The 27,023-nt window shown below is 39.4% G+C and overlaps 1 protein-coding gene across 2 annotated transcripts; it reads right to left on the bottom strand.

The window, feature by feature from the left end:
• Positions 1–562: 562 nt before the first annotated feature.
• LOC133870887 (protein arginine N-methyltransferase 1.5) lies at positions 563–27,023 on the bottom strand. Of its 2 annotated transcripts, XM_062308152.1 has the most exons (24): positions 26,740–27,023; positions 18,587–18,704; positions 15,285–15,394; positions 14,508–14,597; positions 14,352–14,417; positions 13,442–13,521; positions 13,249–13,324; positions 13,065–13,151; positions 12,468–12,552; positions 12,077–12,217; positions 8,004–8,095; positions 7,865–7,900; positions 7,628–7,696; positions 7,280–7,348; positions 7,108–7,161; positions 6,928–7,002; positions 6,477–6,569; positions 6,285–6,388; positions 3,490–3,538; positions 3,313–3,399; positions 2,968–3,073; positions 2,271–2,358; positions 1,762–1,855; positions 563–1,060 (listed from the first exon to the last, which is right to left on the bottom strand). In XM_062308152.1, the coding sequence occupies exons 1-24, from the start codon at positions 26,872–26,874 to the stop codon at positions 977–979; spliced, it is 2,088 nt and encodes a 695-aa protein (XP_062164136.1). In that variant the 5' UTR covers positions 26,875–27,023; the 3' UTR covers positions 563–976. The 2 variants fall into 2 exon arrangements, with proteins under 2 accessions (XP_062164136.1, XP_062164137.1); XM_062308153.1 differs by lacking the exon at positions 12,077–12,217 and having other exon boundaries at positions 26,740–27,022.

The raw sequence follows: 27,023 nt of genomic DNA, 5'->3' as shown, positions 1-27,023 counted from the left end.
CACGTACAATTACACTAAATCTCAATACAACGCTGGAAGGCCTTCTATCATCACATTATATTCCTATGCAGCTCCTCTTCCTCGTCTCTCTTCCTCACATCTCGTCAAATTATATAAAAATATTTACTAATTTTTCGTACGAACCAAACGCCAAAAAACATTTTGCGTCAAAACGAAAGATACCTAAACTAATTTTTTATCGTGGAAACGTGTCATTGGTCAATATTGAAAGAGTAATGCTATATATAATAGCATACTCTCATCCCACCACCATCCCATTATACTTGCATTGCATTGTCAATTCACCATTAAATTAATTTTTTTAATTAAAAATAACAAATAAAACACCAATAATAAATTGACAATGTACGTCAACATAGTAGGATGGAAATAAGCTATTTAGACTCTCGTTTGGGATATCTGATGGCTTTTTGCGGATACGAGACTTTTTGGGCCCAAAAATAGATTCCCCTTGCAAGATCAATTATGAGATAGAGAAGGGTTTTAACCTTCGGTTCGTTTTGACATGCAAAGTTGTATATTCTAATGGACGAAAAGACTATTTAACAAGGTAAAGGTTAACTTTATATACCCATCTTTCTGAAAGCTAATTGGTTGCCTCTCTCTCTCATATATAACACATATCAAGACCTATGGCCACATATTTCGGAGCAAAGCTTTTCTTCAAATAAGGTTTGAGGTAAAATTGATATATCTTTCGAGAGCATGTGATTCTCACGTGCATTTTAAAAACGCCAGGTAAAGGTAAAACCACCTTCCCATAAGAGAACAATCTCAACATTATATTGTACACATCACTATTGACTGACATTATGAATACAAGATTGAGAGAATGACCTCTGGCGGTATGTAAATGTCACATGAAAACTGTCTGGACGAAGTTTCACCAATGGAACCATGAAAACGTCCTTCCAACACTGAGAGAGATCAAACCTTGAACATGCAACAATCAATACTAGAGGCCGACCCAGTATGAACGTCCGTTGCTGTTTTGAATGGGTGACGGGCTGGGAGATGTAACACACCATTCATACCAAACCTGTCCCATTCCACAAGTAACAACCATCATCAGGAATTTTCCAAAATTTTCTGCTCATCCACAAAAATAGTTATTATGCATATATAACAATATATAACAACAAACGACAAAAGCTGCGATTTAAGTTTCCATCGTTACATTAATAATAAGAGGGAAATCAAATTAAGTCCTCAGGTTTTCATACGATTTTAATTTAATCCTTAAATTTTCAATTTCGACAATCAAGTCCTCAGGTTTCCATATGGTTTCAAATAGGTCCTTCGTCAATTTATCGTCTAATTAATTAACGGTATGTCACATCAGACCAATCAATTAATGCCACTAACTCTCATTTGACACATTACCAACTGTATGTGCCATGTGACAAAGTTGCCCAGCAACCTCTTTAGAAAAACAAAATTGCTCTTAAATTTGTCATTTAGAGTATATTTATAATTTAAAGTAGTTGGCCACATGACACCTATAGTTGCCACATGACGTTTCAAACAAGTCACATGGCATTAATTAATTGGACGGTAAGTTGACAAAGAGATCTATTTGAAACCATTATGAAAACTGAAGGACATAATTATCGAAATTGAAAACTTAGAAACTTAATTGAACCCGCATGAAAATATAAAGACTAAATTTGATTTTTCCCAAATAATAAATCTAGAAAATATATTAATAAATCCTAGACATGATGTAGTAAAAGAATTTACCCTGTTAGGACCACAACAACGCCAAAAATGTACTTCTAGAGAAGAACCAGGATGCACAACAACTGGTGTCCTCAGCGGGAAAAATATTGAAAACCTGAATAAATAACATAAGGAGAAAATCAACAGCCAGGCATTCAGAAAAGAGCCATCACATAATTCACCTCAGGCTCAGGTTCATCTTCAGCATATAATGCCTATGTTATACAAAATAAAAAATAAATTCTCTTTTTTTTGTTAAAGAAAACTGTGGACAATATTTCAACTAAACTGGTTAAGAACTGAGCTCCCCTCACACACGTCATATAGCCCAGAAATAAAAAGCAATACAGTTTTACTTAAGAGAAGAAGAGAGGGATCTGAATTACATGATATGGTTGGAAACAAAGAAGAGGAGATCCCAAAACATATTTGAGCTATTAATAGCAATTGCCGGCTACTACATTAAGGATCACAGGATTGAAGTGAAAAAGTAACGTGCACATAAAATAGAAGAGAATCAGATGCCATACCAGCTGAACATGTTTGGTGTTGCTGTTGTTGGTTCAATACCAAGATGTATATCTTTGTATAATATTGCATCAAAATAGCCAGCAAATCCTGTGAATTAGGTGCGCAAAAGAGGTCAATCTGAATATCCCACAGGAAAATGAAGATAAAAACTCTTTCTCCCCAGCATTCAGGGAAAAATTAGCATGACTTTATCCAAAACCATTGAAGACAAATACAAATTATCTCTACTAATCATGTTCCTCAGCATGTTTCAGACTAATATGCATACAAAAGATATCTTGCACTCTGTATTCTATTCATCTTCACGTCCTCTCTAAACAAACACTCCTCTGAAGTTCTTCAACAACAACAAAGATAAAAATAAAAATCAAATTACATATCCCAATCATGAAATGCACATCACATTTTATCCTAAACTTACGACAACATCAAATGATAAGGTTAAACTAAGCTGAGCTAGGTAAAATGTATAACCCTTCTAAATTTATCACCTGGACTCCAACAGTATGTTTCATATCCTATGCTAATACTTGAAAATTTCCTACACTGTGGTTCAAGATAATTGTATGAGCACCAGCCTAATATTCATAGGAGTAAAAGGACAATATCCCCAAAAACAAGTTCATGGGCACTATGATAGATCTGGACCATTCATTTTCAACTACAGAACAGAAATAAAACTCAGCCATCACATACCATGCACCATGGAAGATCCAGTCTCACTGGGTATCTCAAACTGAAGCTTCTTGTAACGTTCGTTGCTTTTCTTAGTTGATCGATTTGGATGAGTAAATGTAAAGACCTATCGAAGTGGAAAACAACAGGAGTTGCACAAAAAATATCAAGTTTCCTAGGGAGAAGAAAATATTGGCACATGAGATGACATCAAACATGTTAAGAACATGTCCATTAAATTACTATAACAAACAACTAACAATATATTAAAAGACGAGCATAGACCAAATAAGGTTTTCACATTAGGGTTAGCATGCCTTTTTCTTTTTTGATAACTAGGATAGGTAATCTGAAAGAAAAACTCACAGGTTGAGAAGGAGCAAGCCTTGCTACATTGTGCAGTTTGACAACGTAAGCAGTTTCAAAGTGCACAACATCTTTATGTGACTTAACCTGCGAGGTAACCCGAAACAGTTCAAACGAAATGTTTTAATTAGGAAACAGATGTAATTTTAATTTAGAGCATAAAGACAAGGGACATACATCATTATACAGTTTTGAAGCTGTTATTGGTTGAATGAAACTCGTGTATCTGAAAGAGACATATAACAATTTCATGAAAGAAGCATATTATATAAAAAATATTAATGGGGAATCAATAACACGAGTCAACTTCTATTCTGCTCAACTAGACTCTTTAATAGTTGGTCTATAACTGTGCTTTCAAACCGCTCCCTGGGAGATAAATCAAACCATAGAGCACCTATTGGAAGAAAAAAAATGACTTAAGAGAACAACCTACCTTGGCAACTGAATTGTGTAACTTCTTCAACCACTTGACAACAAACAAGGGGCAACTGCTCAATGGGAGTTTTACCATGTAAACCCTTATTGGCAGTGCAATGTACACATCAAGACCAATATCATTTTCACCATTGCCATTCACTAATACAGATTTTGAGTGCTTAGCTCACTAAGCTCAGCTTGCAGCAAGTTCTGAAAATATATTTTAGGATAGAGTAATGCTATATGCAAGACTCCTATCACCCTCTTATCCTCCCAAATGTGACATGGCTTTTAAAATCACCATTGAAGCAAAGTTCAATAGCGATCCATCCCAAATCCAATGGTGATTTTAAAAGCCATGTCGCATTTAGGGGATAAGAGGAGGATAGGAGTCTTGCATATAGCATTACTCTTTAGGATAATAACAAGAAATGAAGAATCAAAATGAAGAAATGATGCTGCTTGTTCTGCTGGTTTTGCAGAACAGGCACAGGCATGCGTGAAGGAGACGCTGGCTCTTCTTGGGGCGTGGACGAGTCAGGTCTTGGCTTTTGGACAGGCACTTAGGGAACTTCTGAAAGATTTGAAGGGAGTTGGCCTTGGAAGATTCTTAAGTCTTTGGGCCTTGGGCGTTCTAAGAGGAGGCCTTGGCGCAAGACTAAGTGCAAACCCATCTTCCGGTGCGCCCTAAAAAAGACTATTACTGGTTCTGTCTTGGCTGTGGATGTGGGTCACCGGGCCCAAGCTCTTCACGTCGCGGTGGGTGTGGTCCGTCGTCTCAGGCTGGTGCTGGAGACTCTCCTCCTTCCATGAGAGTTAATGGTGGGTTGGGGCCTGTCCTGGGTGTCAATCGGTGTTTGTCACCGAAGTTGCTGGGTTTTTCTTCGTCGTTGTATGAGTGTGACTTTTCTGTTTTTGTCCTCGAGGATGGGCCTCGGGCGGAGACTTCTTTGATTGCTTCACCGGTAACGTCGGCAGCCTCTCTCTCCCTGACACTGTCAAAGCCTCTGTTCTTATACCTGCACAAGCTTAAGGCGTTGAAACCTTTAAGCCTTTGTTCTCCGTCGTTCACTAGGATCGCCTTTTCTCATCCGACGGAGGATTTTCCTCAGGTGATTGCGGCTTCTTTGGGTAAGGATGGTCTTTGTGGTGGGTCTACTCCGGAGTTGAGGGTGGATGAAGCCCAGGTTTTCGTCCTTTGCTGCTATGATTTTTTTTTCAGCCCTTCCGATGGGTGTTTCTCGCCTACTTCTGTCTTGGACAGGTCAGCTGTACCCAATGGGTGTCTCTCGCTAAATCCTCAGCCTTCAGCTTCCGATTCGGTGCTAGTAGTAGACAAAGCCACTGTTTCTATGGTGTCTACTTCGAAGATTCATGAAGCTACGACGTCTTCGAGTCGTACTAATTGGAATTTTGGGTTTGAATCGGATGAGAAGGATGAGGAGGAAGGTATTGCTTGGGTTGAGGAGGGTGATGATTTTCCATGGGAGGGTGATGGAGTCTTCCCTCAGGATCAGAAGGCAAGGGATGATGCAGCTGTTGCTATGTATCTTTCGGGTGCTTGGTCCATCACCCAGGTTTTGAATGGGTTGTCTCGGGTCCCTCTCCTTCCTTCGAAGGCGGGTTCCGCTTCCAAGCCAAAAGGCCAGAGGGAACTGACTAACTTGAAATGTTCTATTAATTATGAGGGATCTAGTCGTGGCAAAGGCAAAAAGAAGTAGTGTCTTTGTGGGTTCTGTTTCTTTAGGTTGCTGGGTCCTTAGTTTGTTTGGGCTGTTTTGTGGGTTCTGTTTCTTTAGGTTGCGGGGTCCTTAGTTTGTTTGGGCTGTTTTGTGGGTTATGGGTTTCTTTGTAGCTTGTTTCCAGTTTTTTCTTTATTTCTTGTTTTTGGTGTTCTTGTGTATCTAGTGTACTTCTGGGGCGCCTTACGCTTTTTATAAAACTCTCTTACTTATAAAAGAAAAAAATTAAAAAGAATAAAAAATATAATCTTAACACACATCTGACTGGTCCATCTAGTAAAACAAATGTTCCAAATATAAGCTTGGTTCACAATCAAATTAGAGTATTCTTACAAGACATCCAAAAATGTTAAAAAAAAAAATGAGGTCAAATGGCTCAGATCATCAAATCAAGCTAAACATGGGAATGAATTCTATTTATCTGATTCTCACGAGGATAGATCTTATTGAAAGGCTAATGAACTGAATGAAACTAATGCCAGTTGACCACAAAGCCTAACCATAGGATTGAAAGATAGCCAATAAGAGAAGGAGAAAGAAAAGAGACAGAAACAGAAACAAAGATAAAGGAGTGCTGTTGTATATATTATTCTAGTTTACTTAATAATTTTTTTTGACAGTCTATGTAAGCATCCCTAGGCACAGGAGATCCATAAGTCATTAAATGGCAGCCATTGATCTTTCCTTATATGCATGCCAACCATTAAGTAAACAAGCATATCGCCCATCCAAATTCCTCAGTAAGTATAACAATCCTAGACTATTTTTTATATAAGTGAAAATTCAATGCCTTGAAAAGAATATACTTACGAGGACGGTATTGAAATCCCATCATCCTTCAAAAACCTCTGGGCTCCATCAAGGCACTCAGGAGACAGTTCATTGTCACCAAAAGAACCTAGCAGTTCACTAACCTAAGAAAACAAAAAGGCAAAGAAAATAAGCAGGCATCAAAGGGGTATAATGATATAAAATTGATTTACCATGGCAATATGCACATACCAAAATATCAGCTTTCACAGGAGCATCCCAGTAACGCATATCGCTAGAAACTATGGTAACAATGTTTTCCCAGCCCTCAAGCTTCACTAGACTCTGCTCCAAAAAAAAAAATGTTACAGTGCTAGTAAAAGGTGAGCAATAGCAATGCTCAAAAGATCACTTTATATAATCAAAATATCATTAAAAGCGTAAGAGCCCCAAATACACAGAAAGTATATAAGAGAAACCACCTAGCTAGAAGGAGAAAAAAGAACAAGGAAAACCAAGCATTTGAATTATCAGCTTACCTAGGTTAAATGATTAAAATTGTAAATCAGAAATTAAAAAGAATTAGTCTAATGGACTTCAGTAGTTTATAAACCAATATGACAATTATCGCACATTTTCCGGCATGTTAACCAAGTACTGGCAAGGTACCACAGTTTGCAATACAAAAAGATCTGCAACTCACGTGTAGTGTAACAACTGCATTAGGATTTTTCTCCACAGCATAAATTTTAAGCTTGCGCCCGGTTTCTTCGGCAGCCTATGCATGAAAAGGTGGAAAATAAAACATAAATAACAAAGAAATTAAGTTTCACCATGCAGAATGCCGTCAAAAGAGAAATAAGCAGCAGGTAGAAGAATGTACCTGCAATGACGCCCTAACAAGAGGTCCACGTCCTGCTCCCACAACCATCAATACCTTGCCACACAAGTAAGGAAAAATCAAATCAAATCATAGTTTTAGACTACAAAAATAAATCATGTACGTATATGGATGAAATCAAAGAAATTGCAAAAGCAATCAGTGGATCACTTACAGTGGTTATAATCGATGCCTTTCCATCAGGGACTCTATCTTGCAAAGCCTTACAAATTGCCCTTTGGTACTAGCAAATAATAAAGAACATGACTATTAATTCAAACAAATAAATACATCACTAGTTGCCATTATGTAGCAATCATGCCATATAAATAGTACATCTCAGAACCACAAAACTGCCAACCATAGTCTGTACACCTACTAATGATATAGACTATCGCCTATCAACAGGATTGCCATCCATCACAACTTTAAAAAATAAAGAAAGAAAGAAAAAAAATAAATTACAGGGAGAAAAGAATGAAAATAGAAGAGCCGAAAACAAAATCACAGAATGCAGTCATACCTGAATATATTTCACTGCATCTTTCTCAAATGTCTCATAGGTTTGAGCCTCAAGGTTATCCATCAGAGGCTGCATTATAACAGAAAGGCCCAGCTTGTAATTACTATAAGAGTGTGAAAAAAACACACCACCAGAATGACAAAATAGGATTAGCTATTTGAACGAGAAGAAAAAATTGTTATGGAATACACTACTAAAAACACTATTAGAAAATAGCACCAGGCAGAGAAAACTTACTTGCAAGGGCGACTGTAAAAAATCCCTGTAACCAAGCTGCAGTACAAATGAAGATAATTGCTCAAGACAAAACAATAACAGGGAAAGACTTACTACCATTTTCTGTGCATATGAGAGAGAGAGAAAGAGAGCAAGCTACCTCAAATCTTTCTTGTTCAGGAAGTGGATCCATTCTTTGATAAAGATAACCAACATAGTCCAAATATGACCTCAGAGGGTGTCTATGTACACCTAAATGGTAAGAAAAAATTATTTTTACTAAGTAATCAAAATTCATTAAAAAGCGCATGGGCACAATCCAAGTACACAAAAAGTATACAAGAAAAACACATGACGAGAAAAAGAAAAAATATCAAGAAAATCATGAAAGCTAGAAAAATGAAAGCAATCAAAGGCAATCGTTAGTGGTGCAGGGTATTGAGGAAAAAATCCATTAATTCCACCACCATCCTCTTGTGGTCTTCAAAACTTCGATCATTACTCTCTCCAAATATACCACAATTAGGCAGGACGGAATCATCTTTCACATTTCTGCACTATGAAGACTACCAAATTACCCTCTCCAACAGGCGAAGAGGTCTACCATTCGTCTAATCATGACCCAATCTAACCCAAAAATATTGAAGTGATCAACAGATTTCCCATTCTTTTTGCACATGCAATACCAATCTATCAAAATGATATGCCGCTTCCTTAGGTTATCTGCAGCAAGGATTTTCCTTAATGCGGCCAACCAAGCAAAGAACGTCTCTCTCAAGAAAACCGTATTCCAACAAACACTCCTTCAAAGAAAACGAATACTATCATGGGGAATTAGGACATTATAAAATGATATGACATCAAATAAATCTCTCTTGTAAAGAGCCTAACAAAACTTGTCTTCTCCCCCCATCTTAGTCAGAAAGAGTACCACAAATTGAAGAACGAGGTAAAGAAATCCATCACCCAATCATGCGTTGCTCTAATAAAATTAATATTCCACTGAACTAGAAAACTCTAAATGGTCTACCACAGATGCACCCTTAAAGCGAGCAATAATGAATAACTCCAAATGTCTTTGCTTTGATTTTTTTTTTTTTTTTAATTTGTTTTACTCCTTTAGATTTGGGAAAGGAGGTGAAGATAAGCTTTGTTGGGGGCTCTTTAAGAGAGGTTTGTTTGACCCTCTTTATGTTGAAGTTAATGGATCACATAGAAGTTCTACCTACAAAAGGAATATCTATGAACCCCTGATAAAAAATGAAATATGAGAACTCCACCATAACTAGACAAAAATGGGCTTCTCCTAGTCTCTCACTAAGAAAACAAGTGACGCTGAAATCTCCTTCAATGCACCATGACAAGTTTCGCCAACGAAGCAAACCAGCCAATTCATCCCATAAAAACCTTCTATCACAATCAAAATTAGGACTATAAACACCCGCAAAAACCAAAGTCCTTCTTTAGCTCCTTGGCTTGCTCTAAAGGTAGTCGCTTCCCATAGAAGAGTATATGGCCGACTCAGGCTTTGAGGGCGGCTTTTTTTGCATGGCCAGCGGCCCTAGGCAATATCCTTACAGTGGATAATATCAAAAAGAGGCATATTTTTTTTTTTTAATAGGTAAACAAATTGCATTAAAAAAGCGTAAAGGCGCCCATAAGCATACAGGAAGTATACAAAAAGGACACCAAAACAAAAGAAAAACAAAAAAGCAAAAGAAGAGCACCCGAAAAACCCAAAAACAGAAGAAAAGTTACATCAAAACCCCAACTTCTTGCCTCTAACCCGACTGGAACCCACACCCCTAGCATCGAAATTAATCGAGCATTCTAAATTCTTGACCTTTCTTTTCCCCTTTTTCCTATTTAACTTCTTGTCCTTCTTAGGAGGGGAATCAGAGTCATAGCGCTGATTCTCAGTCCAAGTCAAGAAGTCCAAAAAACCCTTCTCATCAGTTCCCAAGAACGAAACCCCCATCGTGCGAAAACACGAACTGGCATGCTGCACAACCCTGGGGTAAACCACATCTCTTTCCTCCTGACCGGCCCCCTTTGAAGATTCTCCCACCTCAAAGACTTCAGACGACACAAATTGGGTACACCCATACATAGGGGAGAACGGCCTTGGCCACGGAGGAAACACAACCCACTGAAAAAGAGGAGTTGAGACCCCATGAGAACCTCCAAACTTCCCAAGATGAGGACCCCCTCCAATAAAACCCGGAAACACCTGGGAGCAACTCAACTCCCCCCCGAACAAAGACTCCGTACCTGTAACAGTCCCAGTGCCAGCCGCCGACGTGGGCTCCAACCTAGAGGAGCCCCCAACAAAGGCCGATGAAGCTGGACTCGCGCCCTCTTTGGCTCCCAATGCTGTAACCTCCGAACCCCCAGGAGGAAACCGATTCAAAATCAACCCAGAATATCCCTCCGATGTCGTCTCCGGCGAGGAAGGCGGCGGACAGGAAACTTTAGGTTTCTGCTTGAGACGGGCCACGTGAAAACCTAAGGGTTTTCGAAGCAGCCCCGACCCGACAAAACGGGTCAGAACTCTCCACACAGCCCGGCCCAACTCCAAATAAGAAGCGTGCCCCGACTTACACCACGTCCGCAATCTCGAATTTTCAAAATTCAAACGAGGATGCTTTCCCTGTGGACGTACAATCTGGTCTTTGTCTAGCAGATCAAGCGTGTGAGACTCCATTGAGAAACAATCTACCGCCGTTCTCGGATCAGCCTCAGCATGCCACACCGCCGAAAGAAGATCAAAATCGCAAGGTGTTGCCACCGAAGCCCTTATCCAGGAATGACCATCACCCACTATGGCCATCGTCTTCGCAGCAGAGGTCGAACCCGATCTCAACACCTCCGCAAAAGAAGGCCCCGTCCACTTTGGAGCCAAGCCCAGAGTCGGCCAAACATCCTTCACAGTCTTCTTCTCCGACGAAGATGAAGAACCAAAGCCCACAACCCTCCGAGACAGAGAAAAATTCTACAATCTTTCTCAGCTCGTCGAAAAATTTAAGCCATACCATTTCCGACCGCCCAACCCGAACGTTGTTGCCTCTAAGTAATTCCCAGCTTTATTCCCACCTCTCTAAGCTATTAGAACCTTCGAACCTTCTCTGAACGATTTAACAAAATCTTGCTCTGCCGGGATACCCAACAACCCATCCAACGTGGACGCAAGCCACTCGGAGCTCTGCGAACTCAATATGACGACACCCAGGAAATTTCTCCTCTTCTCCTCCACCCTCAACGTCGACGCCCCACCCAAGACCGAGAAGGTGAAGGACTTCGACTCCACTATGAAACTCTTATCCATCTGCGACACATGGTGGATAGATGTTGCATGTCAGCGGATCACCTTCTTCTTCATTGCAATGTGGCTTTGGTATGTCTTGGGTTATACCTAGAAGAGTCATAGACTTGTCTACTTGTTGATGAACGTCTGGAAAGCTGAGGAGTGCTGCGATTTGGAAGATGGTGCGGATTTGCCTTTTTTGCCTATGGAAGAAAAGAAATAATAGGTGTTTTGAGTACTTGGAGAATCCTTGGAGTATATTTTAGCTTCATTTTTTCATACTTCGTATCTTTGGACGGTGGCTTTTGTGTCCCCAATGTCGCTTAGTTATGTTGATTTTCTTGTTCGTTTTTCTCTTTTTAATTAGGTGATTCATTTTCTATACTTTCGGTATACTTAGGGGCGCCTTACACTTTTAATAAAACTTGATTATTACTTATTTAAAAAAAAAAAAAAAAAAAAAAAAAAAAAAAAAAAAACCAAAGTAAATTGATTTTCGACATTTTTAAAAGAACATGCAACAATAACCCCCCCCCCCCCCCCCCCCAAAAAAAAAAAAAAAAAAAACACAACTCTTCAATTTTTTCCACCGCCCTCCTATCCCAAATGAGCAAAATCCCACCAAAAGCCCCACTTGTCTAAACAACACCAATCCACATGTTGGCAACCCACAAAAACTATGCACAACGCTACAAGACATGCTCCAATTTAGTTTCCTAAAAACAAATAACATAAGCCTTCCATTCTCTGAGCAAATTTCTGACTCTTAGGTGCTTATCCCCCAAATTCAACCCTCTTACATTCCAGGATAGCAATCTAGGCTTCATAAAGAACCGAAAAACCCTTCCCCTTAACTCTCCCTCGGTTAGAACTTCCACCTTTAAAGTCATAATTAAAAGAACATGCCAATCTTTTTAATTCTCTTTTACCTTTGTTAGTTGGCTTGGAAATGGAGGCCAACTTATCCTCATAATGACTTGCTTCAATGGCTGTAAACAAAGCCTTGTTTTCCTCTTCAAACCCCTCACACGATAATCCCACACAATCCATCACCTTCTGCAGGACCCGATCTGATGTACGACAGATTATCATGGATAGAAACAAAAAAGATACTACAACATGATAACCACCATATCATGTGCAGTCATAAACTACAACTCATGGTACTAGTGCTCAATCATTAGCATTCTAAAGAAAACAGAAGAAAATATCAATTGTCCCATTCGACCATTTCTAATTCTTTCTCCAAAAAATAATCACTACACCAATTTCCAACAAGATTCAGCATCATACACTTACTAGCCAGAGGTAGGAACTCACCATCCAAATTACTATCATTATTATTGGCAGCCAAATCTGCACTCCCCTTTGGAAGACCATGTACTGGTTTTCCAGACATGACAATCTGAGAATAGACATTTCCAAGGACAAAGATTACTAAAATTTGAAAGATGAGAAGTAATTGCGAGATATAATACAGACTGCTGATTTGGACTATCACGCTCAATTCAATACAAAGACTGCGTAAAATTTGAAGTACTTTGATGCAATAACTAAATTTCACAAGCCATCCAAATAATGATTCTTCCCATGCAACAATTACAGTGCATGTTACACTAACACCTTCTGGATATAGAACCATGATGAAAAAAGCCAATTAATACCAGTCAATTCCAGAATGGAAACAAATACATGTTGATATGCAATTGAGCATCACCCAAAGAGAAAATATAAATTGATAAATATTGTGCAATGAAGTTTGAGAAATAAATCATTTAAGGCCATTTGTTGAGATACAAAAGTTCCTTACAACATTTTATTAGGGTTTTTTAACCTTCGAGGTGAGGGATGAGCAGTGAAGAAAAAATCACCACAGGAACATGAGAGTCAAGGAAGTTTGAGTTCCGTTCTAGATACCTGAACAGAATGGTTGAAAAACTCTGTAATTAGCTTCTGGTGGCGCTTTGACAAGCATGGATAACCCCTTGCATTAGTTAGAAAAGACTGCCAAAGCAACAACAACCTCATCACATAGGTGAAGGAAAAAGCAGTATGCTTAATCTTCTAAAGACACGATAATAAACCTTAAAGAAATACTGACATCAGTATCTATAATCGCTGCTCTAACAGGCTCTCCAAACCAACGTCCAAGTGAGCTTGGTGAAGGTAGTGAACTCCTATGAACAAGCAAATACAATTAAGTACTGAGAATAATAAGTGGTCATTCTTGCGCAATGTCTTGTAAATGGTAGCTTTATAGAAATACAATGGATCTTAGGCCTTATTTAACTCACAAAACATCAAGGGCAACTGACAATTGACTGTGATGTTCACAAAGCATACGAAATGAATTCCACAGCTCCCAGGAATCAACCTGTGTGGCAGAAACAGAGAGGTAAACAACAATATAGCATGCACTTAAACAGCCCTTTCTTGACAATTTCTAAGACCTTCAGTTCTCACTGTCCAAATCAAAAAGATCATCGTTAGGTAAGTCAATCATCATTCTGACGGTTCTTTTTCACTTTTCACATTATGCAAAATAACCATTAAAATCACCAAAAAGGGTGCTAAAACAGTCTCATAACACTCATAAGAGTCCAACAAGATCAAGAAAGAATGCGAGGAGGTGAATGAAGTAGACTCCATCATCCACACACAAGGAAAAACAAAATCCTCGAGATCATCCAGAGGACATTGCACAGACCAAAACGTTTGGCTACTTCACTCAGTCCAAACACACCAACTTAAGCACAAAGCAAGCTCCCCACAAAAGGCACCTCTCTTTATTTCCTTACACAAATAATGCCAAAGACAACACAAAGGACTACAAATTTATAGTCATGCTTTGTCGGTCATATGGCCCTAAACTCACCAAACTCGAGGGTCAGTGTGGGCCAAAGGCCACATTTTCAATATTTACTTTGGCCACCATGTAGCAGGCAAAGAATCATTTTATGATTTTATCAGTGAGATGGGTCAAGCTCATAAACTGTCCGCTAAAGAGTTTGATTTGATATCCAAGATTGAGTACAAACCAGCCGGCAGCCACACAAAAAAGGAGCGGGGGGCTGGGGGGTGCAAAAATGAGTTTCAAGAAGCTAAAAAGATATTTAATCAAAAGAAATAACTGTTCCTCTTGCTTAGGCTTGATAGAAAGATCTTTCAAGGTAAGATTAAGTGCAATTGAAGGTGACTACTCACCAAATGATTAGAGTTTACATCCATAGAGTCATCATCTGTCTTCAACAAGGGAATCCTAAGCCACAACTTTAAAACAGAAGTAATAAGAAAAGAGAAATAATGAGACAGAAAAAAAAAATAAATAAATAAAATTACATATTTGGTTTAGAGTGGCACCTGCATACTGTTTAGGCCCAGTAATATCTGATTAACACACCTAGCATAATTAGCACATGATGTTCCCTTGGGAGAAGGAAGAAGACATGCCTGAAGGGTTTTTCAGGTAACGACCACATGTCAAAGAATGACATACTACAACCACCATAAATGCACACTCAAACAAATAGAATATATTACGGTACTTCCATACGGAAGCTTTAATCAAATATTCAGTATTAGAATTAGGAAAGAAACGACGGGCCTTCCTTTGTCTTTTGGGTTTTTTCGGGTGTTCTTCATTTGTTTTCTGTTTTTCTTTTGTTTTGGTGTCCTTATTGTATACTCTCTGTATGCTTAGGGGCGCATTTACGCTTTTTCAATTCTATTTTGTTTATTACCTATCAAAAAAAAACTAGCCACTATACTTGATTCTAGTTGCATGTTAATCAGTTCACAAACACAAGTATTTCTTAGAGCCCCTAAAGGCTAAAAGACTTTCTTTGGGAAAACTAATATATTTAGGACCCAAGTAAAGAATTCACATGTCACATACATGCATTTAGTTTTCCCCAAATTGTCCACCCATAGCTTGAGGCTAGAATGCAGGGAGCAATACTTAAATATGTTGTTCAATCAGAGTAAGGAATAATTTGGTGCACTTTCCGCAATGGGAAAATATTATGGACAGATAATTAGGTGAGCAAGACAATTTTGTGGGAACGAGAAATAGTTCACAAGTTCATTGTGCTCATTGAAGTTCATCCAGCATGGCAAAATTATCAATATGTCCCAAACCTGGAGGGAAAGATGAGAAGCCCAAGCTACTTCTTGCTTCAGAGTGATTTCAGAATCCATCCGAAGAATCTCGTCCTCCGAGTCCAAGTCAATCCATGAGCTAGTTTTTCCTGAAAAAATTTAAGAGCCCACTTTCTGAGGGAGTTCCAAGATTTACAATGCCAAATGGATACAACAAAAACTAACAAATTAGCTTATCATTTAACCGAGCAGCATCCACACTAAGATTTCATAGTGAAGGCACATTGATGTAGGACAGATTTAATAGAATAGATAAATCAAGAGATAGACTAAGAAGAGAGGTAGAAGCCGAGAGAAACAAGCCTAAGGAGAGAAGAAGAAACAGAAATCAAGAGAGGAAGAAGAAAGCAGAGAGAAAATAGGGAGAAGACAATAGTGGTGCACGCTCAATTTTTCATTTATCATCAACTGTCTATTACAATAGAATATTATACTTAAATAGACTCATAGACTAAACCCTAACCCTAACTCTAACCCTAATGTGACTAAGGGCCAAGCCCATTATTTGATTACATATAAATTAAACTAATATGACTAATTTTGGGCCAAGCCCATAATTAAATAAAAATAAAACTAATACTTTAAATAAACTAAAGGTCCAATTTATTCCGCATCATTCTCCCCTTCGTCGAAAAAACTCGTCCTTGAGTTTAGACGACAATGCTTTGGGCCAAGACCAATTACTCTTTGAAAAGAATGTGAATGGGTTGTTGCTGACTTGGGCTTCAACGTGGACCAGGAACTATAGCTGGTATGGGCCTTCAAAATTGCAAAACTAAAAGTTTAGGATAAGCCCTTCTTTGCCTTGCTTCTGGAATCTCTGGCAAAAGTTTGAAACAGTGACACATGCTCCCACTTTTTGTCCTCGTTTGACAAGCTACTTCCTCTTTGACCAGACCAGCTTTATTTTCTTCTTTTTGAACCAGACGTAGGAAACCAACATTCTTTTCTTCACTTTTTGACCCAAACATACAAAGTCACGACTTTTTCCCTTCTGTTTAAGCCAAACAAAAGAGGAACTTCTTGAAACTTCATGCGGATCTTTCTCAACAAAGGAGGAGTGGCAAGGGTCAAGAACACGGTGGCGATGCAGTGCCGAGGCAGCTCGTAGGTGGTGAATTGGCGGAGTGGCGCGACTGAATATGGCCGTTAGCGGCCCAGATCGCCGAAGGACCGATTGGGGAACGGGTTTGGGTTGATCACCGGAGGACCCGTTGATGGTGCAGATCACTGGCAACAAAGAAAAATTTTTCGATGTGATGGTTCTGTGGCCGGTGTCACAGCCATCCGATGGTGGGTTGATGACGGCGACGCAAGGCAGGGGTGTTGGGTCGGCTCTGTAGTAGTCACGGTGCCGGGTTGGCGGTGGGTCGGGTTGTGCGACGGTGGTTCTAGATTCTTTGGTTTGCTCTTGTGTGGTGGTGGGCTTTAGATCGTTGGGTGGTGACGGTGGTGATTCGGGTTGAGGATGAGACAAGAACTCTAGTGTGATGGTGGTTTGCCTTATCAGGATGAGTTTGTGAATGGCGGTGTGTCTGGGTGTTGGGTGTGCCGGCCAATGCGTGGATCGGACAGATTCGGCCAGACTCTTTGGCTGGAGTGGTTGGAGACGCAGCGGTGGGTTGTGGCGGCTATGGCCGGTTCTGTAGGGGTCACGGCACGGGGTTGGCGGTGGCTCTAATATCGGATCAGGTGTTGTATAGGTATGGATTTTTGGCCTTGACAATATCGGGTGTGCTAAAAGGTTGGGGCTTTGTGGTTGTGTTTGGAATTCTGCTATGGTGGGTTGGGTTTTCTTTTGACTGGGTAAGGTTGTGGTTTTGAGCGATGGCAGCGGTTGTGGAAGGGTCGTATAGGAATGGGTTTCACGCTGTGCATAACACTCGTTGAGGAATGCTACCATCTGGGAGTTCGTTTCTTCCAGGAAGGAAATCTGTTGTTGCAGTCGTTCAAATTGTGACTCAGCCATGGAAGCATTGGGATTGTGAAAATCTGGGCTTTTGGGTGGGACGTTGTCGCATAGCGGTGGCGAGGGTCTGTGGATTTGGGTAGGCTGTTTTCTGGTAGGCGGTTGGGGGTCCTGAAAATAATGTTTAGCCCCATACTTCTCTTGCAATTTAATTTTCATCACTTCCCAATCGAAGATAGGAGGAAGACAAAGGCGGTGATGTTATTCTTCAACACTGCGCCACCAAATACGTGCTTCATCCTTAAGCATCATCTTTACGAAACACACCTTGCGATTTGGAGGGACACCAATCCATTCAAGATAGTCTTCCAATGCATCGAGCCAATCTTGGAACGCATATGGATCCCTTCCGCCATAAAAATCTGACACATCTTTGCCCCCTATTGAGAATACCCGGGAGATCAACTACGATCAGGATCTTCATAGTACCAATAATTCATGTTTGGATAGTTACTGCATTAGGCAGAACACAACAAATTTGTGCAAATTCAAAGGTAAGGATTGGGTCTTCATGGGGTGTGGGTCTATGTTTGGGGCTTTTACTTCTGGTTGGGTCTTTGGTTGAATGGAGTTTTGATGAGGCTGTTGGATGAGATGGATTCAGTGGTTGACGAGGAGATGAGAAGTGGTGCAAGTTCTGGGAGGCTCTTGGGTGTTTGGGTATTTCAGGAATAAAATTGAAACAGGGGACAAAATTGAACGTGGATCGTGATTGTGGTAGGAAACAATCAAAACCTGGCTCTGATACCAAATTTGATGTAGGACAGATTTAATAGAATAGATAAATCAAGAGATAGACTAAGAAGAGAGGTAGAAGCCGAGAGAAACAAGCCTAAGGAGAGAAGAAGAAACAGAAATCAAGAGAGGAAGAAGAAAGCAGAGAGAAAATAGGGAGAAAACAATAGTGGTGCACGCTCAATTTTTCATTTATCATCAACTGTCTATTACAATAGAATATTATACTTAAATAGACTCATAGACTAAACCCTAACCCTAACTCTAACCCTAATGTGACGAAGGGCCAAGCCCATTATTTGATTACATATAAATTAAACTAATATGACTAATTTTGGGCCAAGCCCATAATTAAATAAAAATAAAACTAATACTTTAAATAAACTAAAGGTCCAATTTATTCCGCATCACACATCATAATGAAAGAGCAATAAATAAAATACGTAGAAATGAAACTATTGGCTTAAACAGTTCAGAAGGCATTCATCAGCAATAATCTCTCTATAACGAGTAACAATGATTTAACAAGATCTCACCATGTTGCTAACTATAAATAATGGTAGAGAACAATTCATACCCACAACATGACTACTCCATTGGGATGGGCTCAAAACCAAGTCTGACCCAGCAAATGGCAGAACACCAGATCCACCAGTGTCTTTCTCCATTAAGCTTGGTCGATAAGCAGGATCCATCTACACCATTATGTCATATAAATATGTAACTGGCATTGAGAGTTCAAATATACAAGAAAATGTGTCTTTTATTCCCTAGTCAAAAATCAAATTTCACATACTAATCTTGACTTTGATCAAAGAGTGAGTGTGTAAATGTGTGATCAATATGCAACAGGAGTAAATTGACTATTCTTACACCATAAATCACGTTTACACTTGCAAAATCCACATTTTAACAATCCCACAATAGGAATAGATGTCCAATCCATACTTGTCCCGCAGACCAAATAGCAAATTAATCAGAAATTATAGTGCACGGAATCCTGATAGTTCTTTAAAAACTGAAATGTGGTTTTGATGGGCATCAAATTTCAATTAAATTATTTATTCATTGATGGGAAAACTTAAAAGTAACAAGTTTACATCTAATGCAATTGTTAAAATATATATATATATATATATATATTGGGGGTGGTTCACCACCACCAGGCCGGCCGAATGGGGGGTGGCTCTATTTGGCCACATGGGGATGGCCTAACCAACCCAATAGGCTATGGGGGTTGGCGAAGGTGGTGGCCAAATAGCCCATGGGGTGGTTCGGTCACCCCCAAGTTTTTTTTTAAAAAGAAAAAATTGTTGTTTTTAGGAGTAATTTGGGGACATTTGTCCCTAAAAACCCACGTGTGCCGCACATGGGTCTATGTTCATAAGAAAAAAAAAAAAAAAAAAAAAAAAGAGACTTAAGTAACAAATGGGCAACATTGAAAATTTTTAAAACTTGGTTGGGGTACATTGTCAATTTTTAAACATTGGTGGCAAAATTGAGAAAGTGGTGAAACTTGAGGAGGGGGAGGGGGGTAAAATATATTTTTCCCAAATAAGTATTTCCCATGTTTTTACTTATTAAAAAAAAATATTTCCCATGTTTTATCCTTATATCAGCAGATAAGTAAGATTAATTTGAGTGGCATGAAGCCAAGCTATGGACAGAAAGCAAAATCCTGAAATGAAAATGATATATTTTTTTTAATAAGTAAGCGCATTTTATAAAAAAGCGTAAGGCACCCCTAAAGTATACAACAAGGGGAAAAAAAAAAACAAGAACTAAAAAGAACCCAACACCCACAAAACAGCCCAAACAAACAAAGGACCCAAATAACCCAACAAAAGAATTATTTGAGATATATAGCCGGGAAGGGCACATTCAAACAACCACATAGAATCACAAAGGACAAATATAACAACTATCAGCATCGAAAGAAAATTTTTGGGTAATGCACAAACTAACGAGGTTATGTCATACAGACGGTACACAAATTAAATATGGAAACCCGAACATTTTTTTTTATGAATAATAATTTATCAAAAGAAAGGTAAAGCCCTCGTACACAAAAAGTATACTAGGGATAACAATCACCCTAATGGTGTCTGAAGTCTAAAAAGTGAACAGGATCTACAAGACTTGAGGAAAAATTAGAAACTTACACTACAGTCTAGAAGAGAACTCACGAAGAAGGATTTTAAACAAATCACATTAGACTCGCAGTCCTAAAAAAGGCATTGGTTTCTCTCTCCAAATGCTCCACATTAATAGTGCAATAATGACTTTCCATATTGCTTCGTTGGAATGTCCTCGTCCTTGAGTCTTCCAACAATGTAGCAACTCTAGAATTTTCTTTTTTTATAAGTAATTGCAATTTATAAAAAAAGCGCAGAGGGGCGCAACCCTTATACACGGGAAGTATACAAGAGAACCCTTAAAAAAGACGAACAGAGAATAATTTTAAAAAGTCTACATAAGTAAAAACATTCAAACTATGATGGGACGCTATCCAAATATATAACATATTGAGCACCCGCTTACGTAGCTCCACCATAGATGTCTCTACATCTTCAAAAAGCCGCGCATTTCGCTCGCTCCAAATACACCACAATAAGCATAGAGGAGCTAACCGCCAAGCTTCTTTAGCACGACCACACCCTATCGCCGGCCCCCAACTATTCAACAACTCCAACACCGATCGTGGCATAACCCACTCTACCCCAAATAAAATAAGAATGTAGCTCCAAAGATCCCAAGTGATTTCGCAGTGAAGCAACAAATGATCAATAGACTCCCCACTCTTCTTACACAAACAACACCACTCAATCACTATAACATTTCTCTTACGCAAGTTATCATGCGTCAATATTTTGCCCAAAGCAGCTGACCAAACGAAGAAAGTCACCCTTGTTGGAGCCTTTAACACGCCAAATATTCTTCCAGGGAAAAGAAGGAAAAGATGGGCCATCTTTCCTAATAAGCTCTTCATAGAAGGATCTCACCTCAAATAAACCTTTTTTGGAGGGATTCCACACTAACCTATCGCCCTCTCCATATCGAGCCGAAACGGAGTATAGTCGATCGAAGAAAGAACGGACAATATCCATTTCTCAATCCTGAATTTGACGCGTAAAGAGAACATCCCATTGAATTACACCATTATGAACAGCCAAATTATCCAGCACCATCGCATCTTTGTTCCTCACTATACTAAAAAGAGCTAGGCATAACCCACGAGACTCCAAATAAATTTAGGATCAAGTGCCAAAGATCGGAGGCAAACTCACAATGGTTATTTTTGCAAAGATAGCACCAATTAACTAAACTAAGACCCCTTCTTCTCCACAACCCTTCTCAACCTATTAGCAAGGACTTCCACAATGATCTTACAAACTCCACTCACAAGACTAACAAGCCGGACGTCATGTAGTTCAATAGCCCCAAATTTCTTTAGGATTAAAGCAATGAACATGGCATTAAGGCTTCTTTCAAACTTACTACAAGCATGAAAGTCATGGAACACCCCCATGATGTTTGTCTTTATCACATCCTAGCAAGCTTGGAAGAAAGCCATAGAAAAATCATTAGGACATAGAGCCTTATCACTATTCATACCTTTCACCACCTCTTAAACTCCCTATCCTCAAACGGATGCTCTAACCAAAAGGCCTCCTCAACATCTATAGAGCAGAAAGCAAGGCCATCCAACTTGGGCCGCCAAATAAACAATTCTAAAAATAGACTCTCATAGTACTAAACAAGATGGTTCGTGATAACCGGTTGGTCAGGAGAAATTGAGCCGTTTACCGACAGCAACTCAATGGAATTGAACCTCCTATTTGAGTTGGCGACCCGGTGGAAAAACTATGCATTTATCACTCTCTTTTAGCCAAAGAACCCTTGACTTTTGTCTCCAAATAATCTCCAATAAAGGAGTTTTTTCCAACTCATTGATAACCAAGCTTTTCCTCAACTTCTCTTCAACAACTAATGCTCTCTCTTCCTCCAACTTATCTGGGGCGGACAACTCCACATTACCAAACACCTACTCGTTCCATCTTTTTAGATTAGCCTTCAAAACCTAACCCTTTTGAGCCAAGATGAAGCTAGGAGAGCCTTGAAAGCAATAAGACAACCACCTTCGCCTCACCCTATCCACAAAACTATTAGCCTTAAACTACATATTCTCAAACTTAAAAGGTCTTTTCCCCCCTTCATACTACCACAATCTAGGAGAATGGGGAAACGGTCTAAGCACAATCTATGTAACATCTTCGGGAACGGACTAGTTTTAACTTCCTACTCCGGAGAAACAAGAAATCTATCAATTCTCGACCAAGAGGGGGAATCCCGATTATTAGACTATAGACCACGTAAAAGACCCCCTACAAGGGGAAGATCCATGAGGCCTTGCTCAAAAATAAAGTTAGAAAGCAACATCATAGCAGGGCAATAACAAGCATCCCCCAATCTTTCATTAGGAAAATGGTGACATTGAAATCACCTCCAATGCACCACACCATATCCCACCAACTAATTAGCCCAACCAAACTCCCAAAGAGACCTTCAAACGATATCAAAATTAGGCCCATACACCCCTGCAAAAGCCCAAGCGAAGCCATCTTCTACATCTCTAAATGAAGAGCAAACAACAAACTACTCCACACACTCATCAATCTTCTCTCCCTCTTGAAGCTGAGTAACACCAATCCACATGTTGACATCCCCCAAGCTTCGCACAACACCACTAGAAATGAGCTCCAGTTTAGCTTCTTGCAATCAGATAACGGATGCCTTCCACTTCCTAAGGAGATTTCTGACTCTCAACCGCTTGTCACCCTCATTCAACCCTCTCACATTCCAAGAAAAGCAACTTATGTTTCATAAAAAACCACTTTCAACCCTCCCCTTGTTCCTACCACGACAAGCACTGCCATTGTCCACTCAAAATTAATGGAACATGATAACCTTCTCAGCTCACTAATACCTTTTTTTTTGGGCATTCGAACAAGAACCCGCTCCCTGCTAAGAATTGCTCACTTCAATGGCCACGAACAGAGCCAGAAGCTCCTCTTCAAAACCATCACACGAAAGCTCCACAAAATAGCGGATCTCTTTTACAATCTACAAAACCCAGTCTAAAGGCAACGTTCCAGCTTTTTTCTTATTTTTTACTGCTAGACAATAGTTCAATGGAATGGGCTCCACCACCAAGAACATATCCAACTCCAGACAAGGCCAGGTACCAATGGCGTCAGAAAACTCCACACCTTTATCCTTTTCCTAGCATTGCCCCCCCCCCCCCCCCCCCCCCCCCCCCCCGTATCACCTCTAGAGAAAGACTCTTCAAAAGGAAATTCTATGAAAAAATTGGAGACCTCCTTCACTTTGGATTCTCATGAAACAGAACCATCTACCCCTCCTTGCCAGACCCGATTAGGCTTAATGCCACAAGGGTTCACCACTGAAAGTCTAAAAGCCCAGAAGAAAAGGGAACCAAATCCACCACCTCCCTAGTGAAATCTGCAAAGAGGGGAGTGATCGCATTCTTCGACTGCAAAACTAGAGTAACCAACCTGAACTAAAGAGCTCCAGCCACCGGCAAGACCGCTGAAGGAACCCGTGATTGCATGATGGGGTCCACAACATTTTGTCCAGCTCCCCCGGATGGGTTTTCAAGGAGTACAATAGGTCGAGGAATAGGTGAAGGGACTCCAGGTCCCAATCCTGAACTACCCTGATAATTGCCGAAGGAGTCCAAGTAATCCGACACTAAGACATCTTTGTCAAGAACTATAGAATAAAGTTCATGGAAAGACGCTTGGGAACCCTTTCTAACCATCTGTCAAAAATAAATGCAGGATCCATTTATATGTCCACATTTAGAGAACTAGCATAAGAATTTTTCTATCTTACTCCTCTATTACTTTTTTATTTTTATGAATTACCTCTCTACTAGTATTTAAAACCAAGCTTTCTGGATTTTGTTTCTTCCTTCGTAGTACATAACTGATCTTGCATGTTAAAGGTATTGATGATCATTCACCACAAACTAAATACTTGTAAACACCTCGGTCCACCCACAATGATTTAGAATTCTGTCTACCAACGCTTTAACAACTGCAGAATTTTGCCCATATTGCAGACTTACTAGCATTCATGCAGAATTTATTGCATTAAAAAATCCTAGACAAGAACAGACCATGCAGCAGAACTATACAACTTTTTAAAAGTCATACAATGAAGTAAATAACCTATATGTTAAATGAAAGGCTCACTTCACAATTAAAGGCTAGCAACAAATTACTATAGGTGAGTCTACTACCATTCACACAAAATGAAAGCCATTCAGCCAACATGTAAATAGCTAACTAGCCACCAGAAGCTAAGTAAAACAGAAATCACCTTCTTGAAACTCAACTACTACCATGAACCATTTTACCAAATATTGTTGTAATCATGCAAAGTATCTAGAATACACCACCAATTATTTTCAATTCATGACCAAAACATCACTAATGATATGTGACTAAATAAACCAGTTCCAAATACTGGTGCATTACAATAACCCATCCAAAGTATCAGATACTGTGGCAGAAGTGCTAATGAAAATAATACATATATAGTTTCAAGAAGACGGCACTAACATAAAGATGGTGGGTCCAAAGGAAGCCATAGCATGATTATTGCACATAAGAATGTAGTTGTTAGCCAAAAAGGTGAAACCAATTTTTTGCTTCACCATCTAAGGCCACCAACACAGTGCTGCTGTTGGTGAGCTTACTGACCATTCACATAAAATAACAGCCGTAAGGCAATATGTGATTGGCTAATTGGCCACCAGAAGCATATAATATCTCCAAGCTCTGGGTAAATAACCAAACATGCACAACATGATCATTACAAAGCTAGAACTTACTTGAAGTGACATAGAGTGACATAATTAGTTATTATCAATACCAAGTTTGACATGGTATATTTGCTCATTATTGAACACAATCAACAATTCAGTGTAAGTCCTCACCTCAAGCGTAAGCCTATCTTCTTCCCCATTACTTGAAATCAAGCAAGCATGACTTACAATCACATACATCGCTAACAAAGTGTTCCTTTAGGTGAGCTTACTGACGATTCACACAAAATTTACAGCCATTAAGCTGCCATGTGACTGGCTAATTAGCCACCATACCACAAATCCAAACGCAATGCACTCATCTATATATACACTAATTCGCCACTATATCCAGCATAAACCTATCTTCTTCCCCATCACTCGTAATCAATAAAGCATAACTTATAATCACACGCATCAATAATTACTCTTAACGGAGAACATAGAAGAAGTACAAATTGATATGAATGTACTTAACAGCCCCACAGTGAAACTCCATAGCCCAACAGCTTCACTATCAAAGGCCACTAACAAAAACTTTCCTTTAGGTGAGCTTACTGACCATTCACACAAAATTTACAGCCATTAAGCTGCCATGTGACTGGCTAATTAGCCACCATACCACAAATACAAACACAATGCACTCATCTATATATACACTAATTCGCCACTATATCCAGCATAAACCTATCTTCTTCCCCATCACTCGTAATCAAGAAAGCATAACTTATAATCACACGCATCAATAATTACTCTTAACGGAGAACATAGAAGAAGTACAAATTGATATGAATGTACTTAACAGCCCCACAGTGAAACTCCATAGCCCAACAGCTTCACTATCAAAGGCCACTAACAAAAACTTTCCTTTAGGTGAGCTTACTGACCATTCACACAAAATTTACAGCCATTAAGCTGCCATGTGACTGGCTAATTAGCCACCATACCACAAATCCAAACGCAATGCACTCATCTATATATACACTAATTCGCCACTATATCCAGCATAAACCTATCTTCTTCCCCATCACTCGTAATCAATAAAGCATAACTTACAATCACACACATCAATAATTACTCTTAACGGAAAACATAGAAGAAGTACAAATTGATATGAATGTACTTAACAGCCCCACAGTGAAACTCCATAGCCCAACAGCTTCACTATCAAAAGGCCACTAAAAAAACTTTCCTTTAGGTGAGCTTACTGACCATTCACACAAAATTTACAGCCATTAAGCTGCCATGTGACTGGCTAATTAGCCACCATACCACAAATCCAAACGCAATGCACTCATCTATATATACACTAATTCGCCACTATATCCAGCATAAACCTATCTTCTTCCCCATCACTCGTAATCAATAAAGCATAACTTACAATCACACACATCAATAATTACTCTTAACGGAGAACATAGAAGAAGTACAAATTGATATGAATGTACTTAACAGCCCCACAGTGAAACTCCATAGCCCAACAGCTTCACTGTCAAAGGCCACTAACAAAAACTTTCCTTTAGGTGAGCTTACTGACCATTCACACAAAATTTACAGCCATGAAGCTGCCATGTGACTGGCTAATTAGCCACCATACCAAAAATACAAACGCAATGCGCTCATCTATATATACACTAATTTACTTATCAAAAATCTATATATACACTAATTCGCTACTATATACATTACAGATAACTTCCATTTGCGTGTAGAGTGCGATTGCAGAAGAATAAACCAAAGTGAGCAATGATTTCACAATAATGATAATGCACATTTCTATTAAAATGAAAAGGTACAAAAGAATATCAATGGTAGCTAGCAACAGTAGTAGCACGAACCAGAGGAGCCACGGCGAAATCGAAGCCACCGGAAGAGATATTGTAAGCCAAAAGCTGAGGCACGTCATCGTTGAACTCAGTCTCCACCCCGCAGTACCGAGACTCCTTATTCCCTGCCCTTTCCCCTAGAGGCATTTTCTTTAAACTGTAATCCCACAGAGACAGAGAGAGAGAGAGAGAGAAGCTTCTATGCGTTTGGCAGAGAAATGGTGGGTGAGGTATGTGAAAGTGAGAAGCTGAGAGGGTTTTGGTAGGGTTTTTTATTGAAGCCAAGTGAACTGGAA

Source organism: Alnus glutinosa, chromosome 6 (genome assembly GCF_958979055.1).
Source record: "Alnus glutinosa chromosome 6, dhAlnGlut1.1, whole genome shotgun sequence".
Classification (NCBI taxonomy): domain Eukaryota; kingdom Viridiplantae; phylum Streptophyta; class Magnoliopsida; order Fagales; family Betulaceae; genus Alnus; species Alnus glutinosa.
The sequence above is the reverse complement of the archived record's forward strand: the minus strand, read 5'-3'. Positions and strand labels throughout refer to the sequence as shown.

What these genes read in the sequence shown, in the direction of transcription:
- LOC133870887 (XM_062308152.1), bottom strand. Translation starts at nt 26,874, where the DNA reads ATGCCTCTAGGGGAAAGGGCAGGGAATAAGGAGTCTCGGTACTGCGGG. An exon ending in TCAGTTGCCCTTGATGTTTT is followed by an intron (nt 13,325 to 13,441) that starts GTGAGTTAAATA and finishes GCTTGTTCATAG; the next exon opens with GAGTTCACTACCTTCACCAA. An exon ending in TTTTACAGTCGCCCTTGCAA is followed by an intron (nt 7,697 to 7,864) that starts GTAAGTTTTCTC and finishes GTTATAATGCAG; the next exon opens with CCTCTGATGGATAACCTTGA.